At 39.2% G+C, this 18262-nt stretch overlaps 1 protein-coding gene across 1 annotated transcript in view; it reads right to left on the reverse strand.

The window, feature by feature from the left end:
• LOC140549727 (scavenger receptor cysteine-rich domain-containing protein DMBT1-like) overlaps nucleotides 1-18262 on the reverse strand; it is a 71552-nt gene that overhangs the window by 29624 nt on the left and 23666 nt on the right. The window contains 14 exon segments of the mRNA XM_072673472.1: nucleotides 4217-4279; nucleotides 6039-6101; nucleotides 6872-6961; nucleotides 7091-7255; nucleotides 7343-7381; nucleotides 8049-8357; nucleotides 8755-9060; nucleotides 9980-10294; nucleotides 10568-10891; nucleotides 11068-11382; nucleotides 14598-14900; nucleotides 15757-16065; nucleotides 16272-16574; nucleotides 16949-17257. Of these exon segments, the coding sequence (XP_072529573.1) occupies nucleotides 4217-4279; nucleotides 6039-6101; nucleotides 6872-6961; nucleotides 7091-7255; nucleotides 7343-7381; nucleotides 8049-8357; nucleotides 8755-9060; nucleotides 9980-10294; nucleotides 10568-10891; nucleotides 11068-11382; nucleotides 14598-14900; nucleotides 15757-16065; nucleotides 16272-16574; nucleotides 16949-17257 (3213 nt within the window).

An 18262-nucleotide genomic window follows, 5' to 3' on the forward strand; every position in this document is an offset into this window, starting at 1 on the left:
AAGTATTTTTCTTTTTTTTTTGTAACCACTTACAAGTTTAACCACTTCAGAAACAATTGTAGGATAGGACTAAAGTACCAATGTTAAAATATTTAAAATAAAATAATATTAACAATAATAATAATAATCATTAAGAATAATAATTAAGCCTTCACCTGTGTACAATGATTTCTATTCCCATGTGTTTCTGGACTTGATTTTGGTGTACGTAGCCGTCTGTGTTCTCCTGCTGTGTTTTGTGTTTTTCCAGTAAAGTTTGTATTTGTTGGATATCCTGCCTCAACACTTCCTCTTTGTGTAGAAATGTCTACAGTGCTGCCAAACCATATGTAACTAATCTAACCAGGTACATTTGTAGGTGTACAGAAACTCAGTAAGCTTTAGACATACCTGCATTTTCTATGTCCTGTACTGCAGTGATGACATCATCATAGTTTTCTGATACATACACAATATTTGTAAGAATAGATGAACAAATGCAATATTAATAAATGAATCATTATTACACATCTTTTTATCTTTGCAAGAAAAACAAACCTGTTGTGAAGTTCTCTCCAGCAAACAAGGCATCATCGTAGATCTCCACATTGTTCTCTGTTAGACAATAAACACAATGCTAAACTCAAAGTCATCATTGTCGACCTTCAACAATTATCTAGTACATTATTATCTAGTACATTGTGAATTAACACTCATAATTGTTTATCACTGTTTTTAGAGAGAGAGAGAGAGAGAGAGAGAGAGAGAGAGAGAGAGAGAGAGAGAGAGAGAGAGAGAGAGAGAGAGAGAGAGAGAGAGAGAGAGAGAGAGAGAGAGAGAGAGAGAGAGAGAGAGAGAGAGAGAGAGAGAGAGAGAGAGAGAGAGAGAGAGAGAGAGAGAGAGAGAGAGAGAGAGAGAGAGAGAGAGAGAGAGAGAGCTTACTAAGTTACTATCCACCCTCAAAACATATGTGCTATTAGATATAGATTTTGGACACATCCCCTTTTCATGTAACATAGAACAGAACTGCCAATAGAATAGGATTCTCCTGAGCAGATTAACGTGAGCCTATTGGCACCATGCATAATGCTGGATTTTGGCTTTAAGGGTATAAAGCCCCCCAACATTGAGCTTGGAGCAATGGAACTGGGTTTTCTGGGCTGATGGTGCTAAATCCAATAGTGTGTGTGTGTGTGTGTGTGTGTGTGTGTGTGTGTGAGGAGAGACGTTGGCAGCAGTGTGGTAGGAAACCCACCAACATACAGGAGACTGACTTCAGAGAGAGGAAACACTCCAGCTTTAATGCTGCACCTGCAGAGACTGATCCATACACTGATAAAGCCCCACCCAACACACACACACACACACACAAGCTCTTAGTTAGGATTCACTTACAATTAAATTGTAAAATTAATGTAAAGTATTACTGTTTCTTTAAAATACATATACAATAAAATGTTATAACAGCCTGTGAAAGAATTTGAAGTTAGAGCATAAATGGTGCCCCCAGTGGCCGTTTTAAGTCTTTTCACGTTCAACTGATACAGTCCATACCAGAACACACATATCAAATATCATGGTGATTAAACAAGTCTATACATATCAAATGACTGCTGAAAGCTGACTGGTCAGAGGTGACCATATTTATTAAATATCAAGTCATCATCACAGTTTTATCTTGATAGGATAACTGGTTGCTGAGAAACAGATATGTGAAGATTATAGCACCACCTAGTGTTGCAGTGGCACAATTATGAATATTACTCAAGGCCCCCAAGAATGCACACCTTTAAAGTTTCCTAACAATCAGTCAAATATTTCAGTGACAGCTTTGTATGCATGATCTATATGATCCAAACTCCACTCCTACTTTTAATTGTCACCTGCTATGAATGAGAGTATTGCAAATTTGAAAAGACAGGATCAAATTCAAGGCACCAGTTGGAAAAGGTGAAGTAATTCCTTAGACCAAAACGTTTAATTGAAACAGAGGGCGAGATGTATCCCTGTTGGTCATTGGGCAAAGAGAGTGTCAACAACAGCACTGTAGTGGATTGGAATATGTTTAGTTTTGTTCATTAAATTATGAATTACTGATTGCCATCAAATGTCTGAGTAAAGACATAATAGAGTGACATGATGACCTTCCTTCTTTAATTATTATTATTATTGTCACAAAATAAATTGATGTTTTTGCAACTTGGAAATGGAAATACCTTCCAAAATCAACCAAGAGAGCGTCCATAATAACAATAGTCATAACAAAAGTAACAATATCTGTAATTAGCAACATTAAATTAACCCTGAAATGGAGGAAAATGAGAGGAATTAAAGGAACCATCAAAATATCCAAGGGACCAACCAATGATCAGGCAGCATGGACCAAAGCTTTATTAAAACAAAGAAAAAGGACAAGGGAAAAGGACCACAATAATGGATCAGAATAATGTTTCATAGGTGGCTTAACCTCTTTTGGGCCAGACTGCCCTCACCTCAGTCTCAGCTGAATAAGATTCATAAAAGACAAGTGTAAGATCTCCTTCTTTTTTATAAAGCTCTATTCTACATCACAGAGATATATCAGCAGTCTTTCAGAGCAGAGAGAAATCTCACGCTTTTCTCAGCTGCGTCCAAAACTGCTCACAGTTAAGCGCTGATGTTGAGCTCCACTTTTCCTTCTCCACTTCTCCTAAGGAGGGGGTTAGAAACTATACTGAGATCTGCTTTATTTCTCCTCAGACAAAGATAAGAAAAGACATTTTTCCTTTGGGTCTCTAAAGTTACACAGTGCAGTTAGTGTTCTGAGCCTGAAGTAGCAACAATATAGATGCTATTCTTTCGATGATAAGTCAGTGGCGCATCAGCATGACTTTGAAGCTGTTATTCTTTTGTTGACTGTACTTCTGGGAATGTAACCAGCTCAGCACATAATCTCAGCACACATCGTTTTCCCACTAAATTCAGAACAAGGTGATTTGACCTTGCTGCACCCAAAAGGCTTAAGGTATTTGCCAGCTTCTGGCTGTAACTTAACGTCCCACCTTAAATGGTGCAGAAATGTATATACTTTATATATAACATCTGTCAGACAGACAAAAAGAAGTGAAACACATCATCTTTAACTGGTGTCAAAATTAACACTTTATTATCAGACTTGCTATATATTGTTGAAAGTACTGCGATCTATAACATTTCATATAAGCCAGTTAAAACATACTTCAACCCCATCATAGACAAAAACTCTATAGCAAATAGTTTGAACTTATGCATTTATTTCTGATTAATAAACAGCATTTGAGTGATTGTCTTTAGGAAAAATAAATGTAACTCTGATTGGTGATTTATTTTCAGTAGGAAATTGGTGGAAAGGAAATTGATACATTTATTGTTAGTTTTGATTTAAATATCTTTGGCTGAAATGCAGATTATGTTAAATGTACACTTGCAGTGATTTGCCTTTTTCAACTATACAAACCATGAAATCAATGAAATCATCAAACTATAAAATCTAAGCTAATGTATGAAGTTTAAGCATTTTCTACCTTATATTTATTACATGTTCAAAACAATGAAAAAAACCCACGTCTACAGTAAAAGTCAAAAGTATGGTTACAAAAAAGTAAAAAAGTAAAAAAGTATTTAACTTTTGGTTTAGTTTCAAATGGCACAAAAATGTCCTCAGCAAACTGGTTGGACTCTGGCGATGGTCTATCTCTCCTTCTCAGGCACCTCCACCACCTCTTCCACATCATCATAGTCTGGATGTAACAGAAAAGAAACAGATACAAATCTTTATGTTTTAAACATGTAATTTAATGCTGGAAGCCTCAGTTTCTAATCATTGCATTTTCTTTTATTTAATAAATTCTATCCTTTTAAACACATAAATGACATTATTTCCATCATCATCATCATTACACTGTAATCATCCATGTATATCATGAGTTACAGTGATGCAAATCCATATTGTACTAACAACACTCTGCAATAAGGTGAGCACAGAAAAATGTTTGTTTTATCTCTCTCCACCTCAATAAAGACATTGTATGCTCACCTCCATCACCTGCTACACCTCCTAACTCCTGCCTAGGAGTGAGGACATCATCATAGCCCTCAGGAGGGTACACTGCACCGACATATGTAGACAAATGTTTTGATGACAGTGAGCAACAAATATGATTTCAGTATTGAATGGATGGTTTTTCACAATTAATTTTCCATTTTAAAAGAGTCAGACCTGGTGTACTGTGTGGGCTCTCTCCAGCAGGAGTCACATCGTCGTAGATCTCCACTTTGTTTTCTGTCAAAATGTAAAAATGAAAGGTAGCCTCAGTGACAAGAGACTTGATTTTTACTAAACACCAACTCCAATTAAGATATTCATTATACCACAAACTAGGTACTTCACACGAAAGAGTTGGTGGAGATCTATTTTCCTTGTCTAGCTAAGGATTATTAACTGGAAAAATTCTATTGTGACATAATTGTAAAACACCATGTTTTAGACCATGGCTACTCCAGTAGTAAAGTAGTGAAAAACAGTGAGATAAGGCTATATAATGTTACCAGGCTATTATGCAACATGCCCTCTATACACTAATATCGAGATTATTGTAAATAAATTCACATGACCAAGAATGTGATATGTTATGTTCAGAATCACCTTTCCCCAGAAGACTGAAAGGATCTAATCTAATCTAAAAAGTTGAAAAAGTGGATAATCGGGTAGCCAGTGCCACCCCATCCACCCTCATGGCTTTCCATCAATTGACAGTAATTTCACCAGTTAACTATAATTTAATGCTGGAAGCCTAAGTTTCTAATCATTGCATTTTCTTTTATTTATTAAGGTGAGCAAAGAAAAATGTTAGTTTTATCTCTCTCCACCTCAATAAAGACATTGTATCCTCCATCACCTGCTACACCTGCTAACTCCTGCCTAGGAGTGAGGACATCATCATAGCCTTCAGGAGGGCACACTGCACCGACATATGTAGACAAATGTTTTGATGACAGTGAGCAACAAATATAATTTCATTATTGAATGGATGGTTTTTCACAACGAATTTTAAATGAGACAAACCTGGTGTACTGTGTGGGCTCTCTCCAGCAGGAGTCAAATCGTCATAGATCTCCACTTTGTTTTCTGTCAAAATATAAAAATGAAAGGCAGCCTCAGTGACAAGAGACTTGATTTTTACTAATTACCAACTCCAATTTAGATATGTATTATACCACAAACTGGGTACTTCACAAGAAAGAGTTCTATTCCTGCTCTTTATCTTTAATATTACACAGAGTTAAATGTGTAAAGCTGTACACTGTAGTATCATAAATAAAACCATACAAATATTCATATAAATATTCAAACAGGAACACACTTGCTAATCTATCGGGTGTCTGTCCAGCAGTGATGACATCATCATAGTTGTCTTTTGTGTCCTCTGTGCCCACCCCACCTAAATCAAATAAAAACATTTACATATTTCATAAAGTTGGCGAAGCACAACAGATAACACCAGTACCTACCAGTGAGCTAGTGAGGGTCAGTTCCTGGTCTGGGTGGCTATGCTGTGCTATACCAATAAGAGTCCTTGGCCAAGACTCTAAACACTACATTGTCCCACCTTTGTAATCTGAGTAACCTGTAAGTCACTCTGGAGAAGAGTGTCAGTTAAATGTGTTAAATGTAAATGATCAGTTTATAAAGTCACTTACTTCTCAGTCCACTGGTGGTGGTCTCATTATAATAATCAGGCTTTTCTTCATCCACTGTCTTTGCTAGAAGAGAATCAAGAGAATGAGCTTCTCCATTTTCTCTTTCTAAAATAAATGTTGATTTATCTAAAGCCTCTAAAAGAGGCTTTTGTGAATAATCTCAGATGCCTGACAACAGTAGCAGCTGTGATTCAAATCATGAATGCACATCTAAGATCCTTTCATAAAAATGTTCTTACAGAAGATAAATCAACACAAGCTACTGAGGAATGTGATCGATGTTTAGGGTAAGCCTCCTGTAAAAATACACAGAAGTAATAAAACACGTTTTGCTGACTTACTTGAGAGGAGCTGCTCTTCCACATTTTCATATCCTGAATTCTGCTCTTCAGAGAGGATGTTTCCTGTTACATTAGAGCAGAACAGTCGTGGAAAACCTTCAGAATTCCAGACAAGTCACACAGGAAACACAATTCCACTTTGACTGACACATCACAAGATGAACTGAAAATCCACGACAAAAACTACATTTCCCATAATGACACTTTGAATGAGACTTTCCCATTCACACAGACTCAAACGTAACTAAGGAACTGACAGATAAGCAGTATCATGGCCAGGTATGACCTTTTCCCTCGTTATTCACGGCAGAGGCAAGATGCACTGGTAACACTTAAAATAGGAAGGTCAGATTGGACTAGAAAAAAAGGTCTGTGACAAAAAAAGGCAAGAATCAAGAACACGATTCTTTGAACAGATGAAACCAATATTAAATTCTAGTCTCGTCTTAATCTATAATGGTGGATGAAACTGAAAAAAAAGAGACAGAAATCCAAAACTCAGTAAACAGTAAAGAACGTGTCTAGATTCTCTCCAGATTACTACACTCTACTACACTTCTGTTATTAACTATTTTATTAAAGGAATTTTTAAGCAGTATTATGAAGAATTGGTCTGGAGAGGCAATGACAGAGATGCTATTCTCCATATTACAGTCAGTGGAGCATCAAAATGATGTAAGATAAGGTAAAATGCTACAGCTGCTTTAAGGCATGTAGTTATTTACAGCCATTTAAACACAATTATTTCTACATGCCAGCTAACATTAGCTCCACTTCCCATATTGTGAGCAACTATGGACAGCCTCCAGTAGAACACTCCACATATTATTTACCCCTTTCAGTAAATCTTTTATTGACATGTTTATGGTCAATCTCCTCATAGACTGGCTCAGTCAGAGTCTTCTGCCTCCTCTTAGAGAGCACTGTGAGAGAGACAGAGAGAAACATGGAGTCAGTTCAGTAGAAGAGAAGACTGATGACAGACTGAAGGACTGATGATGTTTAGAGAATGTACAGAAAGTGGATTGTAGATGATCTCTGAATCTCCTTACCTCTCCTGAACACTCTGTTCTGGTTAAACAGCACAACCAGAAGCACTAAGGCCAGGGAGAGCAACATTCCCAGCACCAGGAGAGACACTGGATAGGCGTAGGGATAATGTGAGGATGGAATTTGTGAAGGAGAGATTGTCTGCTTCTCAGTCAGATGTGCTGGAAATATACATAAAGAGTAAAAACTCAGTGGAACATCACAGTGTATTTAGAGATATGTAGAAAGATCAATTAAAGGAATAAAAGGAGTACCAGTGATGACAGTTGTGGTTGTTTCAGTCACAAATATGTCTGTAAAAAAGTAAAAGTAAAATGCTCAGGCAAAAGAGGTAAGAAAAGAGAGAGAGAGAGAAAGCGAGAGAGAGAGAGAGAGAGAGAGAGAGAGAGAGAGAGAGAGAGAGAGATTAATTCAGAATTGAGTGAAAATGGGTATTTCTTGCTCCTGGGCTCCCCCTACAGTTGGGAAATGTGTGATTTCAGCCACACCTAGACAATAAACCTTACAGCAGCATTTCTGGACAATCAAAAACAATGTAGAAAAGTCACTGAAGTGATGGAAGAATGTGGACTGAGATAAAGAGTAAAATCACAGCAGTTTAAACTAAGGTGAGGTGTTAAGAACTAAGAAGATAGTGAGGAGAGCTGAGAAGATCTTAGGGGTCTCTCTCCCCTCTGTCACAGACATTCACACCACACGCTGCACCCGTAAGGCCATCAGCATTGTGAGGGACCCCACTCATCCCTCACATTGACTTTTTTCACTGCTGCCATCTGGCAGAAGGTACAGGAGCATTGGTGCTGTCACTGCACGATTCTGCAATAGCTTTGTCCCACAAGCTTAAAGTGAATGAATTCAGTGCAAAGAATATAGGTGTCTTTCCCAAAAGTATCCAATCAGAGAACACTGATGAATATAACACAGAGAAGTTAACACCAGCATAACAAATAATCCTCTGACCTGCACAGCTGACCTCAGCTCTGTGGGAGCAGTCAGTGTGTCTCTTCAGGGAATGAGGACAGTCCCACAGGTGAAGCTCATTCCCTCTACACTTCACTCTGTTCAGCCAGACAGTTCCTTCACCAGCACCAAAGGCAGCACTCCCACCAGCTCTCTGTGCTGGACCACAGCCAAGCTGCTTGCAGACCACCTCAGTATCTTTGATGTCCCACAGATCATCGCAGACGGACCCCCACTCAGCATTATGATACACCTCCAGCCTCCCAGAACAGCTTCCCTCTCCTCCCTTCAGCCTGAGAGGCAGGTGATCTAAACACACACACACACACACACACACACCATTTTAACATATCAACTCATAAAAGGGAAGTTTAGATGAGATTGATTTGTCAAAACAATTAAGAATGAGTGAGTTATCTGGGTTTATTAACTTCTGATTAATATTTTAATAGTTCAAGCAGTAAACAGAATGCCTCCCTACTTGAGCGCTGGTTCAGGTGTGGAAATAAGGAGAATTTCAGATGGTTTTCCAGTGTGTGCTGTTTATTCTCTCCTGTGAATATGAAAACAATACTGTATTAATATCAAACTGAGCTCAACATCAGGCTTTCAAATATTCAATATTCTTCAATCCTGCAATACTCCTAATGTCTGCTTTCAAAATGAAAATATGTTTGTCCATCTCCAAGAAAGAGAAAGTCTCTACCTGAGCAGGTAATGTGAGCCGCCTCATCAGTATTATCACACTTGTTCTGTCCCCAGGGGGTTGATGGACACTGCCACAGAGAGGAGTCATGTTTCCTACATTTCACTTCATCCAGCCAGTTAGGAGCTGATTCCACTCTTGCTTTAGTAGCCTTCTCACTCCCAGTTCTTCCACAGTTTAGATCTCGACAGATCAGACTTGCTGCTTCTTCATCTATGCCTGTCACACACACATTCCCCCAGGTTCCATTGTAGAACACCTCCAGATTCCCCTCACAGCCCTCAGTGAGTCTGATCTCTTTAAACTCTGGTGGGAGAAAGGTGTTCAATAATTAAGTCTTGCAGGTATTTGGAAACGATCTAAACTATCTAGAACTATTTGGAAGATATCTGAAAACTAGCCACTTAGCTATCATAATTGTTTTACATCTCCTTACCCTAAGCTCAACCTGGCTTGATATACCCTGTATGTCCAAATGTTTGTGGACACTCATACTAATAAATGAATTCAGCTACTCTAAGTTGCACTCATTGCTGATAAAGATATGCCAAAAGATTTCCTAAAAAGTAGATAAGAAGCAAACAAAATATTAGACTCCGCCATTCATTTATTGAAAGAAATGATCCAAAATGATTCAATAATATATTAAAATTGTATCCAATATTTAATTAATAATATCCAAACTTTAAAGTATGTGATCCACTAGGATTAACAGAAGATTTAATCAGAGTCAGATGATTTTAATCAATGGGATAACAATTAAGTTTAAGTGGGTGCCCTGTTTTTTATAAAGAAAAGGGATCAATTAAAGTCAGATCTTTACAACACAATGCAAGAACAAAGAAGATTGATGAAGACCTCAGATGAGGTGTTGATGCTCATCAGACTGGAAAAGGTAAGTCAAAAAGGGTTTGGACTCCAACAGTCCACAGTCAGACTATTATTCAACACCCTTAAGACCTAAGACCATCATTACCATTATTATGGTTAACCAACAAAGGTCATGCCAATCTCACGTTGGCTAATGTTAATGTTCATGGAGATCACTGAACAACAGTGGTGTGTATGTCAGGGTTGCAAAGACAAAGCCGTTGCTCTCCAAATAAAACTGTCTACAGTTTACTAAAGATTGCAATGACAAGCCAGAAGGCAATTGGCATAAAAGCTGTACCACACACTTTAACAACTGAACATATTAAAAATAGCAGCAGTCATCAAATGTTACCTGAGCACACGACTCCAACATCATCCTTGTGTCCACATTCACCTTCTCCACACAGCTGATATCTGCAGTTCCACAGAGACGTCTCGTTCCCCTCACACTCCACCTCATTCAGCCATATGGGTCCAGTTCCAGCTCCAAACCGAGCTGGTACCAGAGCACTGAGGGCCACTCCACACTGCAGCTGTCTGCAGACCACCTGTGCATCCTCAATATCCCACAAGTCATCACTCACTGTCCCCCATGAGCCACTGTGGAAAACCTCCAGCCTTCCTGCACAGTCTCCTCCAGAACCAACCAGCCTGATGGAGCTACGAGCTACAATTCAGAGAAAACAATTTACTGAGCATGACTTATAATAATAAAATTATTATCCCCAAAATATTATTCATTTCTATGATGATACACACACATGAAATATTATATATGTATAAAGACACGGTTGTTTGGACAGGTGTACTGTGCCCTTAAAACCTGATCAACACACTTACTGTTGACTGTTCCTCTAATCTGTCACTCTGTTCTGTATAGGTGTAATACTGTCTGCTATATTAACAACTTAATTATTCTAAATGATTCCAATATTTTTACCAGAGCAGGAGATGTACAGCTGTTCTCTGGAGCTGCAGTTGACTGCTTGTGCACTGCTGCAGTTCCCCAGATGAGCTTCACTCCCAGAACAGTTGAAACCCGTCACACACATGTAGCTGTGTTCAGAACTGGATGGAGAGGAGCTGGAGATGCTGAGTACAGAGCCACAGTCCAGCTGTCTGCAGACCACAGAGGCCTCAGACTCACTCCAGGAGTCCAGCAGAACTCTCCTCCAGTCCTGCCTGAAGTAAACCTCCACCTCCCCCTCACACTCCATCCCTCCAGACAACTGCACTCGCCCCTCATGAGACGCCAGAGAGGAACCTGAAGATACAACAAAAATACTTTAAATTCAGGATTGTACTTGCAGTCATTTGTTTTTGCATTTTCTAAAGAACAATTTTCCAATTCCCAATTCTTATGATAAAAAAGATCATTCATGCACCACTTGCCCATGTCCCAGTAGAGAAAGCATTACCAATAAGATTCGTAAAGCTCACCATTGCAGACGACTCCAACGTCCTGTTTATGAGAGCATGCAGTTCGACTCCATGATGAAATGGGACATTTTGACAGGTGTGTTTCGTTCCCCTGACAATCAAACTCATCAGCCCAGATCCGGCCACTCCCCTCCCCAAACCAGTCTGACCCCAACACAGCCACAGCACTCCCACACTTCAGCTGACCACAGAAGACACTGGCAGCTCTCATATCCCAGCTTACATCACACACTGTGCCCCACTCACTGAGGTACTGGAGCTCCACTCGACCAGAACAGCAGTCTGAGCCATTCACCAGCCGCACCTCAGTGTGACCTGAAACCACAGACCATGGTAAATAGGAATGCAGGTATTACATTTTAGACCAATTCCCTGACTAGGAATTAAGCTGCGTGTTGTCCAGGTCTACCTGTACTGCCTATCCAGGAAATTCTCTGTCTTATGTAATGAGATGTAAGTAAGTAATATGAAATGTTATACTTTACCAGCACACATGGAGTCAAAACATAAAAACTACGAAACATGTAGTTCTTACCAGCACATATGAGTCCCACATCACTGTCATGAGAGCAGTGGTGATTGAGTGAAGAAGATGTTGGGCAGAGAGTAATGTCAGATTCTTTGCCTCTACACTGAAGCTCCTCTGACCACACCTGACCCTCCCCTCTGCCAAAAGTAGCTGCTCCCAGCACCTCCACAGGAAGCCCACAGCCCAGCTCTCGACACACAACCTCTGCATCCTGCTGGTCAAAGCCAGCATCACACATTGTGTCCCAAGTCTCTCCATGAAGAACCTCTACTCTCCCAGAGCACTGATGAGGACCATCCACAAGTCTGGACATTCTGTGACCTGTGTGTATTGTAACCTCATTAAAATACAACAAGTTGTATGTGTGCACCTCAGGAACTTATTATATCATAAAAAAGTTTATTTATTATCACAATTTGATTCAAAAGTCTATATTTCATATTTATTACACACATAATTACATATTTCAAGCATTTTATTTATTTATTTATTTTTCTTGGTAAGAATATAATATTTCTTAGGATTTAATAATAAAACAAAATGTCACATAAAATGTGAGGAATATAAAATATGACTGTTTAGCTTTTTTAATCATATTCTGAACAAAAAATAATTCATGATATATTTTAATTTCCTAAAATGATCAAGTACAAGTAATACAATGTTCAGAGGAAGATACTTACATAATTTCCTAAGCTACTTGTAGGTTAACATGCAGTGTTCAATAAAGTGCATATTCTCAATTGATAAGGGGTTGCATATTGTCAGTGATGGATTTACACCCATTAATGTTGCATTTATAATGTAATTCTCCTTTCAGAGGTAAGTTTAATTTTGAGTTTGGAAAAATGGCCATATTAACAAAAGAAAAGTCTTGAAAAATGTAACTTTAAATGTAATAAATCTGAAATATGTGACGGTTTTGCATCAAATTATGAATACAAATGATTTTCACAATATTAAATTTTTTAGGTGAACTGGTATATTGTTAAAAAGAAAAAGAAATGTAATACTGAAATCCACTTTTGAAAAATCATGTTAACAAAACTCTCTCACACTCACTGTCAAACTCTACCCTAAATATGGATCAAGTTTAATATTGAATTGTTAATGTTTAGTTATCTTTAGGGTAATGTTTCCAATAACAGAAGTACCGGGGGGGAAGAAGGCTGTGGCGAAAGTAAGAAAGACATGGACATTCGGATACATGAAAGCCTGGTCTCAACTGGACATTCTACTTAGAGACAGCCTTAATGACCCTCTTTAAAGCTCCAGACCCTGGTGCAAACTAAGGTGGTCAGCTTTACATGCAAATCTCTGGTTCCTACAGTTTAACTTGAACAGAAACGTTACATTCAGATTGTTAAATCTTGCACACCAATCATGTTACTTTTGTTAAACAGCGATTAGTAAGACCAATCTGCTTCTAATAAATACCAGTACTTGTCCACAGGATAAAAACAGTCATTGTCCTTTTTTTGGGACGAGTGTTGTTACGCTAAACTAATTTCTACCTCCAATGCTGTGAATCTGATATTCTCTCTCTCATTACATGTTTATTCAATAAAATTTGATTCATTTTAAACTGACATCTCTTGTGTGGGTGTTTACAAAAAAAAAGGGTCACTGGGCTATAGAACTTCCTTCTGAGGTGAGACTAAATTTAAGAAGTCTTAATTGATACAACCAGTTATTTTACAGTACTGGGTGAAAATCCCAAACAGTGCCCATTAATTTTGGTTATAACTAATTGAACCATTAGTACTTCAGTAATATAATCAATGACTCGACCATTTAGTAATTAATAAATAATTCTTAGCTTGCTTTAGACCTCACAATTTATGCTGCATTGTGATTTTTTGCGAAAACTCTTTCAAGTAATGCAGCTTTTTGCTCTGAATATTTTGACAGCAATTTGATCAGAATTGAGCAAAAGTTTTAGGACAGCTGTGCTGTGGTTCTTTTCATAATTTGCTTTTTAGTACACCCTTTGCACCAGACCACACTGTGATAAACTCATTCAGAAAGCTCTCTATTGTGCAGCAATACATGTTCAGAATTGTTTGTTTTGATGCTACATATGTACTATGATAAAACTGATGTTATACACAAACTGTTGTGGCACTGCAATTTTCCACCAAGAAGACATGAAGACAGGAGTTGTTTTGAAGAGTTTTTAGGGGTAACATTGCCTTGTTTCAGAGATGTGTGTTTCTTCAAGACTCATTCCCTTTTGGTTGACATTACAATTTAGGGTCACCCTTAATCTACAAATGTATGTTAACTTTTTTTATTAGTCCTAGTTTTTCTAATCTTTTCAGTAACTGATGAAATTGTGTTTTATATTCATTATTGAAGCTGCATAATAATGACCTAATAACTATTTAATTTACCTGAACCATGGGAATCACATGCTGGATGTTAACTATAAGGAAATTAATGAAACCTCTCAAAACAAAATAACATTCTCAACCACTTCACAACCAAATACAGTACAAGTAATACATTGTATATTACAGTAGATTGAAGCTTACCTGAACAGATAACTTCAGTATCCCACATATGACTACAGCTATGTTTACCCAATCCCAGTGATCCACAGTTCTTCAGTGAAGACTCTGATCCACTGCACTGCATGTTACTCATCCAGATTGGTCCAGATCCTGGTGTAGCTGCATCAATACTAAGTACCTCTCCACAGTTCAGCTTTCTACACACAAATGCAGCCGCCATTTCATTCCAACCAACAACACACACAGTTCCCCACTGTCCTCTGTGAAGAACTTCTACTCTCCCAGCACAGCGACTTCCACCATCCATCAGCCTCATACTGTCTGTGTGATAGAAAGAGAGAGAGAGAAAATAAAGAGAGAAAAGAAAGAGAAATGGGGCAGATGATGAGACTAAATGAGAAATCGACTGTATTAAATATTTCATAAAGTGTGAACATTTTATATCTATTGTAAAAACAAGCAAATAAACAAATAAACAAACAACTTACCAGAACACATCAACCCCACATCACTGTCATGGGAGCAGTTGTGTTTGAGTGAAGATGATGTTGGACAGAAGTGAATCTGAGATTCATTGCCTCTACACTGAAGCTCCTCTGACCACACCTGACCCTCCCCTCTGCCAAAAGCAGCTGCTCCCAGCACCTCCACAGGAAGCCCACAGCCCAGCTCTCGACACACAACCTCTGCATCCTGCTGGTCAAAGCCAGCATCACACACTGTGACCCAGGTCTTATTGTGAAGCACTTCCACTCTCCCAGAGCAGTGAGAACCACCAACCAGCCTGACTCCTAAAATATTTATCAAAAGATAAATTTAAGGATATGTAATGAGTCCCCGCAGCCAGACCAGTCAAAACTGTTACATTATATTCATCCACAAGTACATTTCCAGAATGGGTAATGATAAAAGTACTGTGATGATCCCCATCCCATGCTAATTTACCACCCACTGTAGAAAGTGTAATCAGTAAAATAAGAGTCTAGTATAATAAGAGCTTATGTTGTGTAATTTCATGCTCCTTATAAGTTAATGATGACAACAGTCACCACCACCACCACCAGCAGCCAGAGTCCTTATAAGCAAGTCTGTTCACTCTGCAGCCATCTTTGCAACTTCGCCAGAAAATTATTTCTGGTCACACAAGACTAGGCTCCCTAGGATCTCTATGAAGACTAAATAGAGACTAAAATACTCAAAACTGAAGGTCAAATTACCATTTCCAAAACAAACTGCTGATAAACGAAGTGATACACTGCAAACATTGGTTTAAACTGCTGTTAAGCACAGGGATGATTTAGATGGATAGGTGGAGGGAGTGAATGAGTGAGTGAATGAGCGAGCAAGTGAAGAAGAGAGAGAGAAGCAGAACGAGGGCAGAGTGTGAATGTCACGAGTGGGAGTGCAGTTCAAATAGCTGCAGGGCAGCCTGTTCAACATTAAAATAAAGTGAAGTAATGGCCGAGTTTCCTCCTCTTTATTTCTCAGTTTAACCACGCTACCCATCCCCAACTCAACCAACCCACAGCCCAAGACTGAGGTGAACTAGCCTAAAAGAGACAGAGACTCATGAGCCTATTCACGTGTTACAGACTATTTGAGTTTAATCTTAATCAATAGAAAATGTGAAATCTTTTATCAATTTACCTGAGCAGATGACTCCAGCATCTGTAGAGTGATTACAGTTATGTTTACCCCATCCTGCTGATCTACAGTTCTTCAGTGTAGACTCTGATCCACTACAGCCCACATCATCCATCCAGATTGGTCCTGATCCTGATCCAAAGTGAGCTTCACTCAGTGCATCTACAGCCTCTCCACAGCCCAGCTCTCTACACACCACTGCAGCATCTCTCATATCCCAGTAATCACCACACACTGTTCCCCACTGTCCTCTATGAAGAACCTCCACTCTCCCAGCACAGCGACTGCCACCATCCACCAAGCTCACACTGTCTGTACAATAGCAAGCAAGAGACATATTGCAAAACTGCAATAGCCTTAAAATGATACAAAGTGAAATTGCTTTTGGAAAAAATAAATAACAGAGAGAGATATGTCCATATAATTATAATTATGAAGAGTGAATTTAAAAAAACTAAAAACTACACATATACCCGTAATATATCTATTAGCAAAAATGAGATTAATTATGCGCCTACCAGCACACACCAGTCCCACATCACTGTCATGGGAGCAGTTGTGTTTGAGTGAAGATGATGTTGGACAGAAGTGAATCTGAGATTCGTTGCCTCTACACTGAAGCTCCTCTGACCACACCTGACCCTCCCCTCTGCCAAAAGCAGCTGCTCCCAGCACCTCCACAGGAAGCCCACAGCCCAGCTCTCGACACACAACCTCTGCATCCTGCTGGTCAAAGCCAGCATCACACACTGTGACCCAGGTCTCTCCATGAAGAACCTCTACTCTCCCAGAGCACCGAGAACCACCAACAAGCCTGAGTCCTAAAAGAGATATTATTTACCAATAAGGCTTAATTATGTTTAATATAATGATCTTGAAAATATATTAGACAATGCTAAATACCTTGGGAAACATTCATAATAAAACATTGGAAAAATACAAATCCGTAGGTATTGGTTTTCTAAAGAAGTTGTACATTCAAATAAAAAAGATTAAATGCAACTTATGAAAGTGGATCAGAATAACAGACTTGCTAATTGTGGGTTGAGAGTTCCAGTGTGCAGTAGTTTGGTGTCTGCTCTGTTTTAACACACCAATTTAGCTTGGCAATTGTTGAGTCAAATCAGGGTGGGTTTAGCAGAAAAATCACTAAACTGTGCTGGACAACGTATAACCCCTGTTTAAATGAACTTACCTGAGCAGATGACTCCAGCATCTGTAGAGTGATTACAGTTATGTTTACCCCATCCTGCTGATCTACAGTTCTTCAGTGTAGACTCTGATCCACTACAGCCCACATCATCCATCCAGATTGGTCCTGATCCTGATCCAAAGTGAGCTTCACTCAGTGCATCTACAGCCTCTCCACAGCCCAGCTCTCTACACACCACTACAGCATCACTCATATCCCAGTAATCACCACACACTGTTCCCCACTGTCCTCTATGAAGAACCTCCACTCTTCCAGCACAGCGACTGCCACCATCCACCAACCTCACACTGCCTGTAAGAGGGAGGGAGATGCATATACAGAGGATTGAAAAAAACTGGACATCCGTCTACAGGTTGAGATAGCAATGACGTCAGACTGTTGACGTCTGTCTAGGTTGTTTTCAGTCAGTGGCGCAGTCAGTGACACACCTCATTTCAAGACCACCACACCCATCAGCATAGATATATTCACAAGAACTATTGCTATTTAAAAACGCAGGCAGAAATTTTTTTTTAAATAGACTGTTGCATGGTAGGACCCCTGATGCTGAAATTTGTGGAGTGGATGCAGGAAAGGTTTTCTTCTCATGATTTTTCCATGAAGGTCATGTTTTTGCAGGAGTAGCCTCACAGTAGAACAGTGCACTAACACTCCTTAGTCTAGTAAATGTTCCTGAAGGTCTTTTGCAGTGAAACCAATTTGGATTAGCTTTTGCAGCATTCCTGTGAGCAGCTCTCTCCCAGATCTTAACTTAACCTGCACCAGTCTTGTTAAGTGCCATTTCTAAATGACATTACAATCTGAAACAAACTGGAAATACTTTACTATTGTCATATTCTCCTGCTTTGTGGGCATCAATTATTTTAATTTTCAGAGCGTCAGACAGCTGCTTAGAAGAGAAAATTGAAAATTTCAGGGGTCACTCTGGGCACAACAGAATGAAGCAATTTTCTGCTGCAGCTCAACCTGAACTCAAAATCATCCATAGATGATCACCACAACAGCCAGGACTAATGCCTGCCATCCCTACCACCTACAAATCAGCCACAGTCATAGATGAACTCCACACATTAGGCTTGCTAGGGTCCAATGGCCAACAGAGGGAGCATCGTTATGGTGCACCAGAAGACAAGAGCACAGCAAGCGAGCTGGAGTTCACACTAGACTAAACACTAATTGGCTTGCTGTCCTGCTCATTCTGCTATCCAACATTTGCTCCTTGGACAGCATACTGGATCTTTCCGAGTGCGCACAGGGCTGAGTCCCACCCCCACTACAGCTAAGACCACCAAAATG

The sequence above is a fragment of the Salminus brasiliensis genome, chromosome 2 (assembly GCF_030463535.1).
Source record: "Salminus brasiliensis chromosome 2, fSalBra1.hap2, whole genome shotgun sequence".
Classification (NCBI taxonomy): domain Eukaryota; kingdom Metazoa; phylum Chordata; class Actinopteri; order Characiformes; family Bryconidae; genus Salminus; species Salminus brasiliensis.